Below are 25306 nucleotides of genomic sequence, written 5' to 3'. Positions count from 1 at the left end.
TAGCTTCACAACAATTTAAATGTGTTCATATATTTAGCAATAATGGGCTTCGCAAGTGACAATAGCTGAACGTTTGCGATTTACCAACCCTTGGGATGGTGAGAATCAGAGCACTTTATTCCAAGTAAAATGTAATTGACATCAAAAGTTATTCTGTATCTGGAAACACAAGGGTTCTCCTGGGAAGGATTTAAATGCAATTCAGCAGTTCCCTCTTAGTCTCAATAAACCTCTGATTCAACATCTACGCTAGCTACAGGTAGAATAATTTAAGACTCTGAATGGTCCCACCTCTTTCTAATAAGGAAAACAAAACAAGTTAAACGTTGCCTCTTGATTGCCTTGTGAGCAAGAGTCCAGCTACCTGCATTTAGTAAGCCTCTACCCGAGTGTCAAACAAAACTATAGCATCTCATAGGTTATGTCTAACCTGCCTCTCTGAGCCTCAGGAAAATTAAGAAATATCAAAAACCATTAATTTTTCACACTTTTATTTGCTAAGTGTTTAAATAGGTCTCACCTGACATAATATTATAATAATGACATCAAGTATTTGGCTATTTAGCACTTGCTAAGCACCAAAGAACAACAACCCTATGAGGTAGGTGCTATTTTAAACCCACTTTACAGATGGAGAAGTTGAGGCATCAGAGGCTAAGGAACTCGCCCAAGATTACACAGCTAAAAAGTGCCCGGCCAGGACTTGGGTACAAGGAGTCTGGTTCCAGAATCTATACTGTGGAGCTACTATAGCATCGTACATCCTTGCAGAAAATAGACAGCTTACAGAAAACAGGGACTACTATTTCCTTAGCTATTTAATGTTAGTAGATTCAAAGTCTCGAGTTACAAATGAAGAAAAATTAAAATCCTGATTATAACTGTTAATTCCCTCTTCTATCTCGTTCTGGGCCAAAATGTCGCCAAAGGCATTTCGCTTTCTGCCTCCCTCGAGCCCCTTAGGTCTGCCTTTTACCCTCCGAAATCTCCGTGAGCCTCCAGTGCTGCAGTTTCTGTGGCAAAAATGCAGATGTTGCAGCCCTCTTTCCTAAGCCTTGTCAGAGCGCTGGCAGGGCCACCGGGAAGGACAGATAAGCTCCCTGAGGGGTCACCTCCTGGTCAGCACTAGGGAGGTGCCCTGGAGCAGACTCTGCGGAGGGAGATAACTGAGGAGAGGAGACAGCTTTGGTGGCAATTCAAAACAAAACAAAACAAAACCCTCTGGGCCCTCATGTTATCTAAATTCTGGGAATACTCACAAATATGTTTCAGTCTCTTCTGTACACAGAACAAGGCTGTGGAAGAATAACTTAGAACATCAGTGTTGATGACAACAAAATACGTTTTTAGGTCCACCCAAAACTCTCAGATTATGTCTGTGAATGTTTCGGGGCTATTCCCAACAACAAAGAACAAACAGGACACACAACATTTTAAACGTGTCCGGCATTTTCACTCCTCATGGCTCAATCAATGTGGGAGCATAAAAAATAGTCCACAGACCTTATCAGTCATCAATTTCAATAAAAAGCAAGGTGCAGACAAGTATCTAAGCTCTCATTCATGGAAGGGCAAAGGAGGGGGCTGTAGACACGTATATATGTTGTTTAAGTAGGTATATGCATAGAATAATCCTGAAAGGATATAGAGGACACGGACAACCGTGGTCCCCTGTTGGGAAGGGGACTGAGAGATGACGTGTGTGGTGGGTAGAAGGGGCGTAGACAGGGTGAAGACATTTTTTTTTCATCCTGCAGCCTTTTATGGTGCTTAAATATTGTATCGTGTTCATGCCTTATTTTTCCATTTTAAAAATGATTCAATTTCAAACACTTGCAATATCCAGGACCTCAGAGACAGTGAAGGGACTGAACTATCAGGAAGCCCAAGTCCAGGCTCTGGAATAAACCATCCGCATGACCTTGAACAACATACATAATGTCCTAGGGCCTCCTTGCTCTAAAACTAGGGGACCAAGGGGGCATGGGGAGAAAAATTACTACAAAAACTAGAACAGAAGCTCCATGAAAGCATGGCCCTTGTCTGTCCCTTTTCCACACTGCTGCATCCCTAAGGCCTGGCACAAAGTAGGGGCTCAACAAATACTTTTAAAAGACGTTAATTGTACTTGAGTTGACCTGAACTAACCATCACAGCTCCTCTGAGATCTCGAAGTCTATAATCTTAGTCGACTTGTTAGAAAACAGAATAGCTCACAAACCTGGACTGATCCAGGCGCAGCTCTAACAGCCAAAAGACATCAGGTGGTCCCCATAGGAGACCAAGCCTGGGGAAGGTTGATAATGTTGAAATGATCACTGCTGTGAGTTACGGGGCTAAACTGAATGCAGATTTTTTTCTTTGTTGAAGCAAAGCTCCCTTGAACTTCAAAGCCACTGAGCATATCGGCCCCAAAGTATGGATTTCTTCCCACCCAAGCCCTCTCCCTCCCCAGCCCAGGGATCTGGGAAAACTTCATCCTTCTGAGCCTGGCTCTTCCACTGTAAACTGGAGAGATGAGATGAGATGATCACCCATGATCCATCAGTTTGCATTTAAATTTCTGTCCCCCACTCAGCTCTTCTCATCTGCCTGGTTCTACTGCCTACGCTTTGCACAGACAGTGAATGGTCAAGGACAGGCATTAACTTCCCTCCACTTCCATATTTAAGATGGACTCAATGGGACTGGTCTTCCATGTAACAACACCACAAGTATCAAAGTACTGCTTTTACTCTTTAGAAATGTATTCAGCCATTTCTAAATCAAGCCAGGTGGTCCCATCCATGCCTATTTGAGGTGCAGCTTCTGTTTATAAAGGCCAATGAATCACATTAAGGGGCTTCCATCAAATTTGTGATCCTTTTTCTTAAATATATATATATGTGTGTGTGTTTTGCCCTGAAAAACATATAAGCTATGGAGAAAAATTAACTCGTGATACCTAAAGTTTCTCACCATCCTCTCCTTCCATGGAGAGTTAACAAAAGAATGAGCCATGCAGAGGACTGCGAATAAAGCAACACATCATCAGGGGAGGCCACCACCGGACCATCAGTGCACTGCCTGTCACCAGAGTTCAAAAGCAAAAAGGAGAAAAGCTTGCCTTTCCTCACTGTTAGAGGAGGAAATGAAAAGGCCCCGAAGATCTGGAGAGCTGACCTTGTGCCCGGCAGTGGTCCTGAGGAGGGAGGGAGTGTGATCCATGAGTCTTGGCAAAAAGGAGACTTTTATCCCAGAGCAAAGCCCCAGCCCAGCAGTAGCACGGTGAGGTGAAGAAAAGTCAGTCCACACTAGCTCTTAATATAACCCCTCCTCTGATCTGTATAATAAAAAGAACTTAAGTTGCAACACTTTTCAATTGCCTTGTTACTAATTCTGATTCCACTTCCAGTAAGAGGGACATGTTATTTCTAAGGCCCTCTTAACACACACAAGAAAATGGCCCAAATTCCTAAGGGACTTGCCAAATATCTATTTCTGAGATGTCATCAGACTCCAAAGCTCTAATGTTCTTAAGAAGTAAAAAGGGAGTTACAGTATCTAAAAGTGATGCTTGAGGAATGGGTTAATAACTAACTAGGACCCCTGAGAATGGGATGGAAATTGTTGATAATAGTGAATCGTGAGTTAGTGAATACTAACTCTGTGCTAAAGCCTGATTTAAGAACTGTACACATGTGTTATGTCATTTACACCCACCACTACACCCTACACCACTTTAAAGATGAAGAACCTGAGGCTTGGAGAGGTTAAGTAACTTGCTGAAAACAACCGGTAGTTAGTGGCACAGTTAAAATTAAACCTAAGCAGTTTAAAACTCAGCTCTTAATCACTAAACTAAATGACCGAAATAAGAATTAATAGAATAGCTTCAATAAGAAAACGATTTAAAACAGAGATATCTAATATGATGAATTTCTGTTTTGATAAAAAAATATTTTCTGTAAACTTACCAAATCAACGTTTTCAATAAGATGCTACCATAAACTGGAAAGGGGGGTAGATACTTCAGAAACATGTGCGAGAGAATGCTTACGATGGCATCATTTTTAAAAAGCAAAAGCCCAATGATAATGAAGACAAGGCAGTGGCATTTGGAGGCTGAAAGCAATTTGATTTATTTAACTTTGAAGAACAAAAGCTTATTCTTCTAAGAAGAAATCAAAACACATTTTCTGTGGAAAAAAGAAACCATTTTAACTGCATTGCCAAAATAAATCAGGCAGAGTGCAAGTCAGATCTAGCTACAAAAAAGAACTCAGGCAAAGGAAACAGGGGGGAAATAATAAAGGGGGGAAGAAATGCCAAACAGCAGATTTTGTTTTTTCAAAAGAGAAGGAGAAAGAGAGAGAAATCCTAAGTCTAGTTGGTGGTATGAGCCACTGAATTTTTTTTTTTTAAAGAAGAAAACCTAACCAATGAGTAGATATGCATTTGCATTTGAATATTTGAATCAGTTCTATATTAAAACAAGGCATTCCAGTAAAATAGCTTGGCCAAAAATCCAAAATTAAGCAAAAATATTTTTCAGGAAAAAAACACAACTCTAAAACCTGTATTAGACAGTACAAAAGGTATATAACACTCCTGTCTTATTGTGTTACATCCCAGTGCAGATCTTTCTATTCAGCTCAGAACCAGAGATCTTCTGGGCCTAGAAGGAAAAACTTCAGGATCTCTCTTGTTGGAAAATCAAGTCACATTAAATCTCCCAAACATACTCTTTTGGAGGATGCAAAATATTAAGAAACCAAGCAAGAAAAATTTTCATAAGTACATACATATTTTTGAGTGTCAGTGAATAGTCCTTTCCCTCCTTTCTCAGAGTCCATTCTCTGTTGGGCTCATCAGACATCGTCACTCAGCAGGTCCCAACCTCAGCAGGCTCTAACCACAGGACCTGTTTTTCCTTGGACCCGGCTGAGTGGTGAAGTCTGGGACTCCAGGAGCCAGACTGCCTGGCTTAGGCTCTAAACTCTACCACATTCTTGCTGGTAACTCTAAACAAGTTGCCTCAACTCTCTCTGCTTAAACTGGCACCTACTTATTGCTGTTGTGAGGATTAAAACAGTTAATACATGGAATATGCCTTCTAAAGCATGCCCGGTACATAGTAGATACTCAATACGCAGTACGTATTATAATTAAATTAGTCCATCGGCATTTGTGACATTATTCTCTCTACTTTTGAGTCTGTTTGAAATTTTCCATAACAAAAATTATTTTTTTTAATTCCAAAATTAATTATGTTGAAGGCTCGGAAAACACATCCCCTTTCTAAGGTCACTCATGTGCTCGTTGCACCTTTGGACGGCACAGCACCACTGAGAGTCAATGACATGCCAGATGCTCTCCTGGCACTCACCTTCAATCGATGGATTAAATATCCTATTTCACGTTCAAGGAAACCTGGAGTAAGGGCAGTTAAGGACAATTTCCAAGCTGCGAAGCTTTGATGAGAGCTCAGGTCTTCTAATCAAATCCAATGCTCTTTCACAAAATCGCGGTAAGAAGATTGCGTGCTTTGCAGAGAGTATCAAGTTGTAAACCAGTTAGATGTGGTCAGGATTTTCAGATGACTGGATCAAATCCAGATACGGACAGAATTTGGACCAAGAAAACTACCTAAGCAATCCTAATTCTTTTAACCTTCCCAGACCTTGAGTGCCTCCCTCCGGGCACGGCACTTTAGCAAGGCTGGAATCTGGCTGAGCCTAACCCAGGATCATCTTGCGCTTCCTGCCCGAGGGCAAGCAGTGTCTTCTTACCCACCTCTGCTCTGTCTCTCTACACACAGCCAGGTTGATGACTCATAAGCAGAACTGTCATTACAACTCATGCTTTCTCTTTCTTTGCAGCTCGACTGGCTGGGCCTTCCTCACCTTAGACTTGAATAGCTACATACTTCTCGTCCCAGAAGCCAAGTCCTCGCGACTTCAATCAGAATGTTTCTCTAATTTACCAAAGTCACTCAGGATTCCAATTCTGACATCTAAGGTACCATCTACTCTGTTGGTAACACTTTCTGCAATGATGGAAAATGTCTGTATCTGCGCAGATACAGTATCTGGCAGACCCTAGTCATCTATGGCTACAGAACACTTGAAATGTGACTAGTGCGATTGCAGAATGAAACTTTTAATTTTAATTAATTTAAATTTAAGTAGCCACAGGTGACTAGTGGCTACCATATTAGACCACCAGGTTCCAGATCATTGGTGGAGATGTTCCTCATTCATGGATCTAGGGCTGCCCCTTCATGAGCACCCCAGGATGGCAGAAGAGTGCAGCTGGTCTTACAGTCACAGACCTCAGTTCAAATCAGCTCCTCTTTCCAGTTATGTGATCCATAACATGTAATTTACCCTTTCCGTGCACTGGTTCCTCATCTATAAAGCTGGGGTAATAGTATCCATCCCATTAGGAGATGTTTATAATGGTGACATGTGAGATACAACTCAGTACAACACCCAGAAGACTAGAATACTGAATTGACATTAGCTGCTTTTATGATCTTCATCATCCTCTTCGTTTTCCTAAATTCCTCTTGGTTCCCTTCCCAAGACACCAGTAACTGGCTGAGAAGCCAAAGACAGACTTTTCTGCTCCATGTCTCTTCTTTAAAGAAAGCCTCTGTTGGGTTCCTCAACTCAGGGGAAGCGGCCAGATCTTCCCAAGGGCGAAATGGCAAGAACCAGTGCTGGAAATCTATCAGAGCCCCTACGTCTTACAGAATTCAGGAGCACAACTCTTTTGTTTTGTTTTGTTTTGTTGTTTTTGTGGTACGCGAGCCTCTCACTGTTGTGGCCTCTCCCATTGCGGAGCACAGGCTCCGGACGCGCAGGCTCAGTGGCCATGGCTCACGGGCCCAGCCGCTCCGCGGCATGTGGGATCTTCCCAGACCGGGGCACGAACCCACGTCCCCTGCATTGGCAGGCAGACTCTCAACCACTGCGCCACTAGGGAAGCCTCCAGATGACTTCTGGATCATCCTCAACCCCTCTGAGCCCGGGCAGGTTATCAGAAGCTTCACTCAAAAGCCCCTTCTCCGCCAAACTGGCCACTTAAAATAATTAGTAGCACTGACTGGGCATTTCCTATCTGCCAGGCCCTGGGCTTCCCATGTTATTTCCCTGATATCTCATTGCCATCCCTCAAGGCAGGCAGCATCATTTTTATTTCCCAGTGAGGAAAGTGAGGCATAAAAAAGCCCAAGCACCTTGTCCAGGTCCCAGGGCTAGTGAGTGGGGAATGGGGACCTGAACCAGGCAGCCTGATTCTGAGGTTCAGGTTCAACCTTGCCGTTTCCCTGTACCTTCTAGGACCTGGCTAGTCCCCTCCCCCTTACCCCGCCTCCCCCTCCCTTTGGAAGTGGAACCTCTTCTGCCTTAACATTCAGGCTCTGACTGTTCCATTGGAGACTTTGGAGCTGGTCACTCCTGAGTCCTCACACTCATCCTTTTACATATAATAAGTAACATGAAAGGGATGAATGGGACTCAAGCCAGAACAGAGAGCAAAGAAGATGAAGGCTAAGCCAATAACAAATTATCACAGCTTTTTTTTTTTAAGTAATATCTCCCAAAGTTAAAACTGCCAAGCCAAGAAGCATTCACGTTTGCTTTTAAATTGCTTCAAAATATTTGGTGGAAAGAGTAATACTTCTACTGGGGGTATTTTAGAATGTGATACATCAAAGAAAACTGGTTTCCAACTCAAAGGAAAAGAGCGTTGCTTTGCTTGCTCAAGGCTTTTTCAAATCACGGTTTACCTAGAAATGGCGACAAGATTATATTTCATTTGGCCTGCGTGGTCGTTTAAAGGATTTTTAACAAGCCGCCAACATTTAAAAACCTGTTGATTTCACCTGTGGGGGCTTCCCTGGTGGCGCAGTGGTTGAGAGTCCGCCTGTCAATGCAGGGGACGCAGGTTCATGCCCCAGTCCGGGAAGATCCCACATGCTGTGGAGCAGCTCGGCCCGTGAGCCATGGCCGCTGAGCCTGCGCATCCGGAGCCTGTGCTCCTCAATGCCAAAAAAAAAAAAAAAAAAAAAAAAAAAAAGTCTAGATTTCCACCTTTTTTTGCCTAAGATCTAGCCACACTAAGTGCTTCCTGCCTTGTGGTAATGCAAACCCTAACAGATGGGTTATGTGATTTCTAGTTTGCTCCAGTCCCCACCACTCCACATTGCCTCCTAAGTAATCCTCCCCACTCATTATCATACAGGCCAGGTCCCTGGAGGCACCTGTGTTGATGGGCTCTTCACAAAAACTCTGGGCAGACAAGTAATGGTGTTCCGTCCCCTACAGCCTTACCAGCTCCAGGAAAGTACTTCTCATTTCCCTGCCAAGTCACTCCCGTATTACCACAGACTCCAGGGAGGCTCTGGGCACCTTCTCCCTGCCATGTGCCACCCACCTCCAATGTCGCCACAACTTCAACTTACCTGCTACTCTGTGCCACTTCGCTCTCTCTTCAGGGGTGTCATAGACACCTCTCCATTGACGCTGTCGGTCCCACTAACTGACATTAAACTTCTCCGCTCCTTCTGATTTGACTTGTGTTCCACTTTCGTAACTCTAAACCTGAGCGGGAGAAAGAGGAAATGTGACGGGTTTTGCTTTTCCACTGAACAAGAATCATGAATGAAGTAAAAATCATCCACCTGGAGGATCCCAAACAAACTCAGCCAAAAGTTAGGACAGCAATGAAAATCACCATATTCACATACACACATGACTATATATAAAATAGATAATCAACAAGAACCTACTATACAGCACAGGGAACTATACTCAATATTTTGTAACAACCTATAAGAGAAAAGAATCTGAAAAAGAATATATATATATAAATATATACACATTATATTAATATATATATAGCTGAATCACTGTGCTGTACACCTGAACTTAACACGACATTGTAAATCAACTATACTTCAATAAAAACTTTTTTAAAAGGAAAAGAAGGGCTTCCCTGGTGGCGCAGTGGTTGAGAGTCCGCCTGCCGATGCAGAGGACATGGGTTCGTGCCCGGGTCCGGGAAGATCCCACATGCCGCGGAGCGGCTGGGCCCGTGAGCCATGGCCGCTGGGCCTGCACATCCGAGGCCACAACAGTGAGAGGCCCGCGTACCGCAAAAAAAAAACCACCATATTCAACAGGAGGAACCGTCCTGCCAAACCTCCCAGCTGATGTTCACTCAACACATCACAGACTGCTGCACAGTTTACAGAGCATGGGAAAGGCACTAAGAAACACGGGTACTCAAATATGAAACAGCCTCAGAGCTGTGGTTTCTAACAAGGACCTGGGCTTAAACATCAGCTGTTTTAACAACAGAAGACTGAATAAAAGCCTGACCAGTCTGCAAATCTGACGTTCACTAGGGAACTGTCTTCTCAAATTTCACCCAGCAGAGGGTCTACCTCTATACACAGGGCCCCAGACACACATTAATCAGCATCAGTCAGGTGGCAGAGTTTTTGTGTCTGCGTGAGTTTTGTCTGGGTTTTTCTGTTTCTGTTTTTGAAGCAAATCTGGGTTTTCATTAAGGGTTAAGGAATTTAAGGAAGAGATTTTCCTTAAGAATTAAGAGAGAAGTTAAAGAAATGTACTCAGTTGGACTGCTTTTCTCGTCCATCACCATCAAAACCCTAAGATCTCTCACAGCAGTTTCTCTCTAGTCTTGGTCTTCATTTCCCTCAAAACCATCTAAAATAAATTCTCCTTCTTTGTCCAAAATGAGCTCACCCACCAGAAGGAGGAAGGAGAGACTCTGAAGGAGTGAACGGAGGATCAGGAAAAAAGTTGTCACCACAAACCTATTCGGTCAAACTTTAAGACTCTCTTTAAGCAACACTTGCTGAAAAGCAGCCTGTAATCACTCAGCAGTCATAGTATTTATTCTGTCTCCAAGACGGAGAGTTGGATTGGGGGGCGTTTAAAAAAGCCATGCTGAATCTGAGTTGAAAGTTTCAGCAGATTTTTTTTAAAGCAAACAAAATACACTTTGTCCAAACAAGTTACAGGTTCTCACCGCATTCCACATTCATAAGTTCCCATGACTCTGCTCTGAATAAAACAGTGTGGTCATGAGTTGCACTGTTTTGTTATAAGTGGCGAAGAGCCAAGGAGTCTTCTCCTTGTTGCTTGTGCAACACATGATGAAACTCAATGGAATTCAAATAACAGTAATAATAATAGCCAACAATTCTTGAGTATATAATAAGCACCAAAAACTGGTCTAAGACCTATACCTGAGTCACCTTACTTAGTGTTCACAGCAACCCGATAAGGTGAGTGCTACTGTCATCCCCATTTTATAGAGGGGAAAACTGGGACACAGAGAGAAGTAACAGTTTGTGAGTAGTGGTGTCAGGAGTCAAATGAGGGTGATTCAGTGAGTCCAGGCTACTCTTCTCAGAGTTCGTCAGTAAGGAGAGAAGGATCATGTAGGCAACACTGTCAGCTTTTGCCCAGGGCTTCCCCAGTCTGGTGCCAGCAGGCATGCTCTCGACCATTACTCTCTACTGCCTTTGCACGTGCAGCATTAGCCTTGCAGTTCCTGCAGGAGGCTCAAAATCAACCAAAAATGCTCTGCATACAGTATCGTCAAATTGTTTATCACTTGAACTGCAAGATCTCCACATCACATATGGGTCACAGGTAAATGGAACTTTAGGACTGGGAAAGGAGGAGGTGAAGTAAAAGCGAGCAGTCCCAGGGGTCCACGTGGATCTTACACGGCAGAGGCTGGAGAGCAGTGGACCAGGCTCCATCTCTTCCCTTCTTCCTGGCCGTCGTTACCTACCTCCCTGGCCATTAGGTGTGGCCAAGTGATTGAGTTCCAGACAGAGGAATGTGAGCAAGACTGAAATGTGCCACTTCAGGCCCATCTCCTGAAAAACCTCTTGTGAACAATGCTCTGTGTACTTTCTCCTGCTAGCAAATCCAGCAGAGGCACAAGATGGAAAGGACCCAGGGCTGATCTTTCGATTTCCACAAGTGAAATACAAATTTACATTCTCTAACAGTTGAGATTTGGTTTTATCTATTAGAGCAAGTGTGATGGTTAATTTTATGAGTCAACTTGACCAGGCTAAGGACTGCCCAGAGAGTTGGTAAAACATTATTTCTGGGTGTGTCTGTGAGGACGTTTGCAGAAGAGATTAGCCTTTGAATTGGTAGATTGAGTAAAGATCACCCTCACCAATGAGAATGGGCATCATCCAATCCCTTGAGGGCCTGAACAGAACTAAAAGGCAAAGGGAGACTGAATTTGCTCTTTTTACTTGAGCTGACACATCCCTCTTCTTTTGCCATAAGACATGAGCATTCCTGGTTTCTAGGCCTTCAGACTGGGACCAGGACTAATACCACCGGCTCCCCTGGTTCTCAGGCCTTTGGACTTGGACTGAATTACCACCAGCTTTCCTGTCTTCTTGGCCTCCACAATCGTGTGAGCTAATTCCCATAATAAATCTCCTCTTACATGTATGTCTCTGTGTATATATATCTTATTGAGTCTGCTTCTCTGTAGAACCCTAATACAGCAAGTAATTAATTTGTTACCTTAATTAATACAAGTCACACCTGATCTTGCAATAGCCACCTCTTAGAATTCTTCTGCTGTTGGAAAAATATAGGACTCAGACCAGAAAACATCAAAGAAGCCCAGAGATAGGACCTGAGCCAGGCTCAGGAGAACACACTCTACATTTAACGGGTGTACAAATCCACACAGCGCAGCAACTGTGTTACACAAACCCAAAGCACCCCCAGGACTCACCTGCCCACAGAGAGGACAGTAACTTCTCCTTGGCGCCTTGAGCGGCCCTCTTTGGCCTTGTTGGTGGGTTTTATGAAGTGCCATCGCTTGTGCCTACATCGATGACACACGTCCCGCTCGACAGCACCACCCACTGTGTGCAGATGGTGGCCGCAGATGTGCTTCCCTGGGGTGCCACCTGGCGACAAGGGCCCGGGGCTCACAGGCGGGCTCCCAGGAGTGCTAGGGGTCGCTGGGCTAAGGTGGGAAAAAAAAAAAAGGAAAAGGTCGAACTGGTTATTAAAAGAAATACCAGCTAAGGCATTCTCTCCCCCTGCAATATAAGAAGCAGATTTAAATCAAAAGAAAAAAAATGCCTCTTCCAATTATACAAATGGGCTTTGTGAACTGATCTCAGGCAGCAGGTACTCAGCTCTCACGACTATACGATGACAGTTCGTTTTAAACAGTAACAATGTGAGTTATCACTTCCAGTATGGCATTAACTGGCCGGAAATAAACCACTGCTTCTAATGATGATGCACTGTTTGTCTTTCAAGTATTAGGTCTCTTTCCAAATGGCTGATCTCCCTTTGCATGCAGTCTAATTTCAAGTAAACTAATTTCTCACACATACCCAAGTTCCTCCTAGATCTCTAAGCTAAGAGATGCCCCGAATATATGTGCCCTGGAGGAGAGAAAAACTTAAATTCCAATCAAATTATCGGATGACTTAAGATAGAATATTTGATCCAATCTGACTATTGTGTCAAAGGAAGAACGCTTTTAGGTCAAGACATCAAAAGTGATGCTCAAGACAGATGTTGATCATAGTAATAACAAAAATAGCTAACACTTAGCAGTCTATGCACTTGATATATATTAATTCCACTGATCTTTACAAAACCTTGAGGTAGGTATTATTAGTTTCCTCATTTTAGAAACTAGGACACTGAGCCTCAGAGCAGTTAAGTAACTTACCCAAGGTCACACAGCTAGTAAGCGACAGCTGAGATCCAAATCTAGAAAGACTAAATCTAGAAACCATGATCTTAACCATCATGCTACAGTGCTTCAGAAACAGGGGAGATCACTCTGATAACCTGGAAGAAACCCAGCCGTACCATCCAAAATATAAAAAGCAGAAGTATATATAGGTCAGGTGCTGGCTGCTTTCAAAAGGCACGTGTCAAGGCTCTGGTCCACTAGGAAAGGAGGAAATAAGACAGGACAGGGCCAGCCCAACCAGGAATCAGCCCTCTGACCTGGTGTAGGTGAGGTGGGCAGGGCAGCACATAACAGCAGAGCCTGACTCCTGAGACTGGGCTGAGAGCCCAAAAGGCATATAGAAGTCTCATGACAGCATAAGCCAGCCTTTATGCTGCTGGTAAGCAGCCCACTTGCCCACTTCAAAAGTAGACAAAAAAATTTAACAACATTCATTCAGCAAACGTTTATCTAGTAAACGCTGCACACAAAACCCAATGACAGGGACTATAGGATGCCCTAAGATGACTGAGGCAAAGATTCGATGAGGTGACATGGTCCTAACACAAGGAGTCTGTGGTCAGGGCTGGAGTGTGGCAGAAACCACAGCTCGTATGTCTCTATAAACTACACCACCAGAGCTCCTTTCACTGGCCTTCTGGCACTAAGTCACCTCGCTAAAATGCAGATCTAACGTGGCCAGTTTGACAAACATGTATGAAATAGCTAAGACGCGCTGGGTGTACCACCCACAGAGTAAGCAGGAAGAGGTCCAAACTCCTTGCCATGTCACTCAAACCCAACTTGCCTTCCTGGCCTTTCTTGCTTCTGTCCATAGCATGAACTCGGGCCACCCCAGACTGAACCTTACCGGAGGCATCCCACACTTTCACTCTCCCGGGCCTTTTGTCCTGGACTTTCTCTGCCTACAAGCAGCCCCTGCTTCTTGTCTCCACTCCCCACTAGACTTCGTCCTCCATGGCAAGGATCTGTGAAGGCCCGGCTCCAGCATCAGGCCCAGCACACAGCAGGCACTCAATAAATGCTCCATGAAGCATGGAAACTTACATAGAAATACAGTTACCTGTAATTAATCAGGAAGGACTATGATACTCAACCACCGTAACCTAAAACTGGTAATACAAGAACAGAACTTAGCAGGTGCCCCCAAACCAGCCTGGTTTTTCGTTTAATCATCATTGTTCATAGAGGTCTTTCGATGCCTGAGGTATTCGGTATTCCTCATAATATTCCAATTAAGTTGGTACAGTGGTTATCTCCAGTTTATAGATGATGGAACTTGAGCTCAGGGTGGTCGGTTAACTTGCCCGAGAAGAGGGGATCCAGAAGTGGTGGAGGTAAGACTCACCCAGGTCCCCAGCTCCAGGGCTACTCTTCCCTCTCGTAAACGCAGCTGTTCTCAGCCAGGGGCGACTTCGCCTCCAGGGTACATTGACAATGTGTGGAGGCGTTGGTTCTGGGATGTCACACAGCAGGAGAAAGGGACAATGGCATCCAGTAAGTGGAGGCCAGGAATGCTGTTAAATGTCCTACAATGCACAGGACAGTTCCTCACAGCAAAGAATTCCCTGGCCCAAATGTCAATAGTGCCAAAGTACAGAAACCTGCTCTAGTGGATAACTGAAAACGAAAGCCCCATAAAATCAGGGGAAAAGCACTCACCTTTCAGGATCACACAGGTTGTTATCTGCTACCATTGCCTTTAAAACATCAGCATTTGCTGAGGAAAAAAAAGAAGGTCAAGAATTAAAATGGGGGGCTTCCCTGGTTGCGCAGTGGTTAAGAATCCGCCTGCCAATGCAGGGGACATGGGTTCGAGCCCTGGTCCGGGAAGATCCCACATGCCACGGAACAGCTAAGCCTGTGAGCCACAACTACTGAGCCTGCGCTCTAGAGCCCGCAAGCCACAACTACTGAAGCCCGCGTGCCACAACTACTGAACCTCGCATGCCTAGAGCCCGTGCCCCACAACAAGAGAAGCCACCGCAATGAGAAGCCCACGCACCACAACAAAGAGTAGCCTCTGCTCACCATAACTAGAGAAAGCCCGCTTGCAGCAACGAAGACCCAACACAGCCAAAAACTAATTAATTAATTAATTTTAAAAAGAATTAAAATGGAATCAATCATATGAGTGATCATAGAACTATCATATCAGAAAAACTGTTTGGAAAACACCTAATTGATTTCCTTCAGTTCACAAATGAGGCCCTGGGGCCCTGGAGAAGGGAGGGTCTTTCCCAAGAAAAACCCAGGTGTGGCACCATCTGCCGACACTTTTCACCACGCAGGAATTTAGGGAGAGCGACAGAGAATCTATGCAAAGGAAAGCAGACCTACTACAGAGCTTTGTTTCCTACACGTCATTAGCAATATAACATAGAAGCCATATCTTTCTCCCCTTCTCAAACCAAAAGGAAACTGAATTTAACTCACTTTGCTAAATATGTCATAAAATGTATGTCTCAAGAGACCTGTATTTTAATAACTTATACATGCTTAACGAATTAGCCCTAAATTCTGGATGCCCATGTAGTATCAAGTCTATCCCACATAGAATCAGGGATGAGAAAGGATTAATTTTCTAGGTGGGCCATTCAGACCATACAAGACCTTAACTCTAGCCAGATAGCTTTAAATTTCAAATGTTGGTCACACCCATCAGTTAAATTAGACTTCTAATGTTAACTTTTTTTAAAAAAAATCCAAATTTGTAGGGGGTGCCTAGGCTGTCCACTAAAGCAAATTGAATCTAAGCTTCTTGGGTGCCTACCCCACCGCCATGCACAGACACACATGTTCTTTTCATGTTTTGTAGGGTGACAAGTCTTAAGGATAAAAGACTGAAGTGAATGGTCAAGTTTCTCTTGGGTATTTCCTGGCAAGGCCAGATGTTATGACCGACTCCTGACCCATTCCCATTGATTTTTAAAGCACTGTCCCCAGGACTAACCACAACAAATTCCCCAGAGCCAATGAAACAATTAAAAAATCACTATTTATCATGTGAGCTAACACCAACATTTATCATCTCAGATGACATCCGAGAGGAGGAGAATTAATTCTGTTTTCAACACTGCTGCTTTTAAGTGCTAATAGCTAAGGATGTATCCAGTGTTTCAACTTTTTTTCATTATTGCTCCACCCAGAAGCCTTTTTTTTGATATTTTTTTCCTAATCACCCTCCCATGAAACTATAATACTACAGATATACACGTTTATGTACTATACGCATATCTGTGTTTTACATATAAAATAGTAAGGGGGTTTTGCCCCCTACAATCTAATTTTCTCCCCTTCACAACCCTTGCAAATGTATGGGGTTTCTGAAGACATATTGATGGAGCATACCATCCTTTTCAAAAAGAAATATTTTCTTTGCCTTTCATGACTATCTGTGAAGATGCACAAATGCATATCCAAACACAAGTTTTGATCTAAATAAGACTCTTATCATTACAAAAAAAGTGCTGAAATGGATCAGCAGTATCTTTTCCCACGTGACAAAAAAGGCACATTACCCTCTGTAAGACAAATTTAAGTACAGTCTCATCATTTTCCCTTTAACTAATACTAAGAATTCAGGACAATAATTTTCTTTCAGATAAAGAGTTTAGGGAATACACAATAATTTGCCAGTTGAGATTTATATTCTGCCATCATTTACTAAACTTCAAAACTATAAACAGAAAAGAGGGAAAAATAACAACAACAAAAAAGGTATGAAAACAAAGATAACACTAACAGCATTCACTTATAAGAATGAGCTTTTCAGAAACAGAAGTTTAAATAGTCACCTGAGAAAATTAATTAATCAAAATGATGACCTCTGTTAGGAACATCAGATGATGAAATGCTGCCAGAGAGATTATGAAAATGTATTAAAATCATTACTAAAACTTGTTTCTATGGGCTTGTGTTGTTTCTCATGTATTCCTGTATCTTGCCCTTATTTCTTAGAAACAATAGTAAACAACCCCTTTGTTTGCTACGAGTGATGCTTTAAGAGTAGACTCAAGTTTTGATCATTCATACCCATTGAGGGTGGGTGTGTGAGACCAACACACACATACACACGCACATACGTCCTTGTCTCTAGTCTACCCTGCAATCTATACCAGGGAGTAAATCTCAGTAAACTAACCCTTGGGAACATTTTTGGTTTCCTGTGATGAGAAAACTCTAACAGAACACCACCGTGAGCACATAAACACATGCTTTAATTTGGCTGTAAAAGAGCAATAATCCAATTAAGTTCTAATGAATATATTTCTCCTCCTTGTGATTACTTATAACTCCAAAACGCTGCAAAAGATGGTTTCCCCTACAGTTGTCAGCATTCTGTCCAACTATTCTTCCCTTCATGGGCATCCAAAGGATGGGAGGAGTCAATTATAGGGCAAGCGAAGCCGGTCAAGAACAGGGGAAATTTTCCAGTGGGCAGTAATTTCCAGAAACTGCTTCCTCTCTTCTTTCCTGAATTTCTGCCTGATAATATGCATAGACCAGTCAAAATCAGACAAGAAAAATGCCTTGTCTTCTCTCCCACTATTACTCTTTTCAAAGTTTTCCCTTACATTCAAGGCAAGATCCTGGTATGTACCAGTCACTGGCTAAAAGCTTTACAGACCCCATCATGTTTGATTCTCCCCAAGAGCGGGCAGAGTTATCATCCCCATTTTAAAGATAGACACTGAGGCCTAAAGGCTGTAACTGACTGGCCAGAGTCCCACAGCTAGAGACAGAGCTAGAAACAGACCTAGATTCAAGCCCTGGTCTATCTGACTCTGGGGTGGGTGCTTTTCACCCCGACCTACTCCTTCAATGTCCAAGTCTCTATCTAAATGATGAGCAGTTAAACAGTTCACAGGATGTCTGCATAACCAGTATAGCAAGTTTCAGAGATCTACTCAGTAATGATGGTAGTTTATGAAGGAATCCTTTTTGCCACCACACAAATTGAGCCCCAAGGTGAGAATTGCACCAAGGGATCCCTCTCTCTGCCTAGTGTGAATAACCATAACCAGGGTGCTTGGAATTGCTGCTATTTTCAGACAGTGTCAGGGCCTGGCAGAGAAGCTCAGCTAGGAGTTGCAGGTACTTTCCAAACTTCCATACAGTGGAGTTGCAGGTACTTTCCAAACTTCCATACAGAGGCCACTGAATTGAAGACCCAAACGCTCTTCAATTCAGCTCTATTTAGAAAGGATTAGGAATTAGGGGGAAAATAATCAGTCTGCAGGCCAGCCAATAAATTCATCCTTCAAGAGATATTTATCTAAACAAGACTTGATTTGCAACATTCAAGACATGATAGGTTTAAACCATAAACAAGAATGTCACCATGAGTACAGGTGAAATATTATCCCATTAGCCAAATTAAAAATGCAAAGCAGAAGACGAGTCATATATCATGACTGCAAATGTTTTAAAATATGTAAATATAGGCAAAGAAAACATAAATAAACATGGAAAAATGGTAATGGTTTGTACTCAATTTTATTCCTTTTTTCTTCAATGTTTAAAGAAAAATTATGTTATAGTGTGCTGATAATTTTTTTTAAATAGTTAAATTAACCTCAACAGGGAGGTCTTAATTGATATTAAGTTCAGAGTCTGTTAATGACAAAGAAAAGAAAAATACATTTTGTTCTATAGAGAATTTAAGTCTCAAAGGCAAACTAAAAAAGCTAGGTTATCAACTGGTAAGAGACCCAAGTATGTATCTAATCCCCCAGCTGCTGTTTTGGCACAGGCTGGAAGCTAGAGAGGGCCACGGCTGGAAGAGGGGTGTCCAGTGAGATCAGATGTCTCCTGGTGGCCAGGGAGAACCAAGGCCACACAAAGGATCAGAGCCCCCAGCCTTCCTCACAGGTCACTGGAGAAATCACAGGCAGACAGCTGAAGAGGGTAAAGAATAAGAAAGACAGAAGGGAAAGAACTGGGGAGCAGAGGAGAAAGAATGAAATCAGTGCCTTGGTATTATTCCAACATACCTACTGGTAATCAAGGCAGCAGAAACCAAAAGGCTACTTTCTGAAAGGAAAAGGACATAATTAAAAAAGAAAAGAACAGCCCTATAGTCTATGAGTGTGGAAGGTGAGGAAATTATATAGTCTGCTTGCTCCAAGGACCCAAAGGCTTCTCGTCTGCTGTAATTAGGAGAAGAGGCCCACTGCTGGCACCATCCTGCCACAAGCTGGCTGTGTGACCTTGGGTAATTTTCTTACCCTCTGGGCCTCTGTTTCTTCATCTACAAAATGGGGTGATAACAGGATCTACCTCATAAGGTAGTTTGGAGAATTTAATGAGTTAATGTTTAAGAGTTCTATAAAACACCCCAGCTCTATACGTTGTCTCTTTGAAAGGAGGAGGTTTATCATACGTCTTTCCTGCTACCAGGAAAGAGGCAGTGACAGCACGTGGGTAAGTATAGACTCTGAGGTCAGATGCTAGAGTTCAAATCTCAGGTCTGCTACTTGCAGCAGGGTGACATTGGCAAGTTAGTTAAGTGCTGTGGGCCTCAGTTTCTCAACTGTAAATTGGGAACGAAGTATCTGAATCACAGGGTTCCCAGAAAGGCCCTAGAACGAGCCTGGCGCATAGCAAGCACTCAGTGTCTACTATGAAGTTATACACGAGAACTGCAGCCCCCGGCAAAGTTTTCACAGCTGACTTATTTCAACCAGTTCACCTGTCAGTAACCCCCTCATGCAGCACTCACTAACTCAGCAACCGCTCCAGCTCTCAGAAGCCCAGGTCCCAAATGCCTCCAAGCTCCCCAAAGCCCTGAAGGCAGTTTGGAAAGCACAAGGTACAGGAGCAACCTTACCCTGTGAACTTTTGTCATGGCTGGAGCTTCTATGCCAAGAACGTATTTGTGTATTTCTTATGCAAATTAAAATCCACTTTTTTTATGTGAAAGAAATATGCACCACTGAGTCCTCAGGGATAGCATCACCAAATACTGTGCCCTGAACGAAGGTCTTTAGAAAACAGACATCAAATCCAAGTGATGGCTGTCTTGTTATTTTAAACACCATATTATTAAGTTTGGCTATCTGGTTTTCCATCCCATAGAAACTGAAAGCTACAAAGTAGAAGAGAGTCGAGGCAATGTTGTATAGATGAAAGAGACCCAGGTAGGGCCAGGCTGCTCCTTAACCATGTGACCAACCACTTGGAGTATTCCTTTCTTCATCTGTAAAATGGGTATAATAATATCAACTCCAGAGGAATATTCCGAGGATTAGATTATGTACATAATGCACCTAGATCTATGCCAAATACGTAAAGTCCACTCTGTAAAGAACGATGAAAATTATGCTGAATCATGTGAAATTGCTGCTTCTCTTAGTCAGAAAAACTGACCAGCAGCCCGGGCCAGGCAGGTGCTCCAGTTGATAGTGAGGATATGGGGGCAGAGGATCCCCGGGGAGCGGCTGGGGATGGAAGAGCATGTATTTACTGAGCAGCACGGAGGTATTTCTACTTTTGGACAAATGGCTCAGGTGTAGCAGTGCATGCTGCATGTGTCAGCACTGACCGAGCCCAAGGAAAACATTTTCTTTTAAATTCTCATGAGAATTCAAAGTACGGAGATCTGCGGATACTGGATATGTCGACTGAAAATAATGCACGACCTAAAAGTTGAGAGGTTATGTTTTATTCAGTGGACAAATCTGAGGACCTAAGGCCGGGACACAGCGTCTCAGACAGCTCTGAGGGAGTGCTCTGGAGAGGCAGCCCCAGGATATACAGGGGTTTTTGCAACAAAGACCAGGTAGTCGGAACATCAAAAGATGACTATTAATTAAAGAAAACCAGACATCTCGAGTGAAGGAATGTAGTTCTTTTCTATGTATGGGAAGATGCAAGAGTCTGGGTTCACTGAAGTCATTCCTTTGATATGCACCTCAGCCCTCTGGGGCCAGTATCCTGTGCACCCTGAGTCTCCCCAGGGTGCACCGCTGGGGCAGATGTGATGGCTTGATGGCTGCAACATCCTTTGTTTACTGACATGACAGGTGACATTTTTAGTTCACAGGTATGTGGGTAGGAGTACCACACACCTCAAAAGTCACTCGGGGTGTGGAAGCTTATGGAGACAATCACCTTCAAAACAATGACCCTGATTTATCTAATGAAGATTAAACTAATCCTGATTAGTTTAGGAAGATGGGGAAGATTAGGAAGATGGGGGTTTAGAATACATTCCAGAGGGGAAAAAAGTGCTTAAAGCCATAAAGGTTAGACTTTTTAAAAGTATTAACACTTAAGAATGGGCAAATCCATGGAGACAGAAAGCAGAGGAGGGGTTGCCAGAGGATGGAGGGAAAGGGGATGGAGAATGGGGAGTGACTGCTTAGTGGGTACAGAGTTTGGGATGATGAAAAAGTTCTGGAGCTAGATAGTGGTGATGGCTGTACATTATTGTGAGCGTACTTAAGGGCAATGAATTGTCCATTTTAAAATGGGTATAACGGTACATTTTACGTTATGTGTATTTTACCACAATATGTTTAAAAGCACAAAAAAAGCAATAGATAATATTTGAGTGCTTATTATACAAGCACTTTATGTGCAATATGTCACAACAATGCTATGCGGTAAATATTATTTTAGAGGAGGAAAGTGAGGCTCCATGATGTAATATGACCTTCCCCAAATCGAGGCGAGGCCAGGAATAAAAGGTAAGCCTCCGGGGCTGACTCTACAATGACTGACTCTTAGAAAACACTTCTGTGAAACTCTCCTGGTCAGATAATGCTGGAAGCTGAGCTATTTGTGAGCTTAGGTAAAAGGTGTCAATAACTTCAGAAACAGGACAATCCATACAAATCATGACTCTTTGAAGCAGGTTTTTAATAAAACATATGAATACTGAATTGTTCTGGACACTAAAACAACCATACCTTCGTTTTTCATGATGTAGTGGACAATTTGCCCAACGGTGTCACTATTTTCATTTACACTGTCGTTCAACTCTGAAAGAGAAACGGGAGGGGAGGACAGGTTACAATTGGTCACTTGCATCAGGTCAACGAGACGTGCAGTCTTAGAGCCCAAGACCTCTCTGAACAGTGTCAGGAAAGTTCAGCTGATCCCCATGGTGCTAAGAGCTCTGCTTTCTTCCTTCAACCCCAAGCTGCCTGACTGAAAGCACACAGTGACTTCCCTGGCATAAGAGGCATAAAAAGTATCAGTTGTCCATCGATCTCAAGTCCAAACACACACTCAGTTTCCAAGACAACAATTCCATGTATCTACATCAGTCCTTACAACTATTATTTCTCTCTCATCGTTTTGTTAAACCCTTAAGGGAAATGGAAAGAAAAAAGACAGTTGAAAGAAAAACTTCTTGGATTTTACTTTAATTGCAGATGTACTATATAAATTTAGAAAATTAATTCATTTCTTAAATTGGGTAATTATTGGGCTTCCGTGTGGCGCAGTGGTTGAGAGTCCACCTGCCGATGCAGGGGACACGGGTTCGTGCCCCGGTCTGGGAAGATCCCACGTGCCGCGGAGCGGCTGGGCCCGTGAGCCATGGCCGCTGAGCCTGCGCGTCTGGAGCCTGTGCTCCGCAACGGGAGAGGCCACAACAGTGATAGGCCCGCGTACCGCAAAAAAAAAAAAAAAAAAAAAAAAAAATTGGGTAATTATTCGTCTGTTTTTACAAGACTCTTCTTTTAAATGTACTTCCAAATGATCTAAATGTTGGTCGCAGTTAATTGCCTACAGACTCAGTTTACTTTGAGAGACTCTGCACATGGAATAGTCCTTGAAAAAAAAAATCAAATCTCCACTCTGAAACTGATCCTTATAATTTGCTTCCATAACACAGGAAGGAAGAGGGAGGGTTGATCTAGCTCGCAAAGAATGAATCAAGGTGTGCGGTGTGCTGCCCGTGTATCTGGAAAATGGTCTTCTCCCCCCAAGCTGCTTGCTCTCGTGAATACGCATGTTTGGTTGCATAGAGCACATGCTAATGGCTAAGCCCACCTACAGAGCACCTAGGAAGGAGGAGGGGGAGGCCCCGCCTTCTGTTGACAAACACTCAGCTTTGGTTTGCTCATAAGCTCAAACATGACTCATCCTGCGACCGTGCTCTCTCTCTGGCTCAAAGGTCAGTGGGGGTGGGAAAAACCAACAGGGCGGCAAGCTGGCAAGGAATGAAGAAGTTCCCGTACTCTGCCCTTGGGGCTGGCTTGAAGGCTGACCTACTCCAAATGTCACATTTCTGCAAAAACTGTCCTTTGAGAGGCTGAAAGGGATAAGGAGAGTTACCTACTACTCCCTAAGGCCCTAAAGGGTGGTTGGAAAGTACATCTGTGGAGAAAACAGGATTTCATCTCTCAGCGTTTTCCAAACACAATCCAGCAACTCTACTTTAAGAGGAAAAGCTGAGACGGTCTGAAGTCAATACGAAAGCACCAGCTCTTGCCATATTTTCACTGCAATGTTCACACAACCTCTTACTTAATAAACATAGACTCTAACCTCGTAGATTTAAGATAGAACTCCCCCAGCAAAAGTAACAGCACAAAAATGGTGAGACGTATTCAGTTTTCCCATTGTTCTTATTGGAATCTAATTCAATAATAGTAAGGGTTAATATTTACTGAGTGGCCATGTGTGACAAACACCAAATATATATTCTCTATAAATTTCACAATAATCTTACAAGGTGGAGATTACTGTTCTCACTTAAATTAAAATTTTAATTAAATTAGTATTAAATTAATGAAATTAAATTTAAGTTAAATTATACATAGCAGCATATATAACATATATAACTTGCCCGAGGCCACAAGGCAATTAAGAGTAAATGATTTAGTAGGTATTTAATAAATGAAAGCAAGGTTTATAACTCTAGGTGTGCTTCCTGTGAAATCTACAGTGACACTACACCACACCACCTGCCTTTAAGATGGATCATTTTGTAAAAGTGTTGGCGAGGATGCGGAGAAAAGGGAACACTTCTGCACAGCTGGTGGGAGTGTAAACTGGTGCAGCCATTGTGGAAAACAATATGGAGGTTTCTCAAAAAATTAAAAATAGAAGTACCCTATGATCCAGTCATTACATTCCCAAAGGAAATGAAAACAGGATCTCGAAGATTTATATGCACTCCCATGTTTATTGCAGAATTATTCACAATAGCCAAGATATGGAAACAACCTAACTGCCCATCGAGGAATGAATGGGTAAAGAAGATGTGATATATATATAATGGAATAGTATTCAGCCATGAGAAAGGAGGACATCCTGCCATTTCTGACAACACAGATGGACTTTAATCACATTATGCTTAGTGAAATAAATCACACACAGAAAAAGACAAGTACTGTATGTTATCACTTGTATGTGGAAACTAAAAAAGCCAAAGTTGTAAAAATAGAGAGTGGTTACCAAGGCATAAGGGATGGGGAGAGAGTGAAGTGGAGCAGGGCCCTGTGGTCTATACGCCCACGTCCTCTGCCTGCCTTTTGCCTGTGGAAAAACTTTAGCCAAAGAATAAGTTTAATCAGAGAAGTGAGAAAATGCAGAAGCAGAGAAAAGCAGTCAAGCAGAACAAGACAATAATTGTCACTAAGCAAAGTCAAGCTAAAGCAAGGACCTCTAGTTCCTTCTCAAGGGCTGTAGATAATATTCTGAGCCGTATCCTGCGAGCTGTCTTGTAGATACTGAAAGCCCCACCAGGTGGAAGAAGTTAACTACATGATGACCAGGCTGTAACCACGACATAAGCTGCCACAATTCTGAGAATTGGCCTCAAGGAAATGGGAAAAAACTGACCCTGGAAAGATTAACTGCACTTAAAACAATCAAGGGCTTCCCTGGTGGCGCAGTGGTTGAGAGTCCACCTGCCAATGCAGGGGACATGGGTTCGTGCCCTGGTCCGGGAAGATCCCACATGCCGCGGAGCGGCTGGGCCCATGATCCATGGCCACTGAGGCTGCGCGTCCGGAGCCTGTGCTCTGCAGCAGGAGAGGCCACAACAGTGAGAGGCCCGGGTACCGAGAAAAAACAAAACAATCATGATGGGCTTCCCTGGTGGCGCAGGGTTAAGAATACGCCTGCCAATGCAGGAGACACGGGTTCGAGCCCTGGCCCGGGAAAATCCCACATGCCGCGGAGCAACTAAGCCCGTGCACCACAACTGCTGAGCAGCTATGAGCCCGTACTCCGCAACAAGAGAAGCCACCGCAATGAGAAGCCTGCGCACCACAACGAAGAGTAGCCCCCGCTCGCTGCAAGTAGAGAAAGCCCGCGCACAGCAACGAAGACCCAAGGAAGCCAGAAATACACGAATAAAATAAATAAATTTATAAAACACAAGACAAAAAACCAATCAAGACGACGCTGGTCAGACCACCACATGACCAATTTCAAGATGACTGTCAGAGCTGACTGTGCTGTTTCTTCATGTAGCTCCCTCCCTTTGTCTATAAAACCTCTTTTGCCCCCCTGATTGTCGGGGGCAGGGGGTAGTCAGCCTCTGGACAGGAGTCCATTC

The 25306-nt window shown here is 43.3% G+C and overlaps 1 protein-coding gene across 1 annotated transcript in view; it reads right to left on the bottom strand.

Annotated features, from left to right (window-relative positions):
- Positions 1 to 25306, bottom strand: part of RELL1 (RELT like 1) — a 59681-nt gene that overhangs the window by 4830 nt on the left and 29545 nt on the right. The window contains exons 3-6 of the mRNA XM_024731702.1: positions 21699 to 21770; positions 14446 to 14503; positions 11797 to 12033; positions 8450 to 8588 (exon numbers count right to left, since the gene is read on the bottom strand). Of these exons, the coding sequence (XP_024587470.1) occupies positions 8453 to 8588; positions 11797 to 12033; positions 14446 to 14503; positions 21699 to 21770 (503 nt within the window). The 3' untranslated portion in view covers positions 8450 to 8452. The remainder of the gene's footprint in view (positions 1 to 8449; positions 8589 to 11796; positions 12034 to 14445; positions 14504 to 21698; positions 21771 to 25306) is intronic.

This window comes from Neophocaena asiaeorientalis, unplaced genomic scaffold, assembly GCF_003031525.2.
Source record: "Neophocaena asiaeorientalis asiaeorientalis breed wild unplaced genomic scaffold, Neophocaena_asiaeorientalis_V1.1 scaffold39, whole genome shotgun sequence".
Taxonomy (NCBI): domain Eukaryota; kingdom Metazoa; phylum Chordata; class Mammalia; order Artiodactyla; family Phocoenidae; genus Neophocaena; species Neophocaena asiaeorientalis.
Note: the sequence above shows the minus strand (reverse complement) of the source record. Positions and strands in the feature narration are given on the sequence as shown.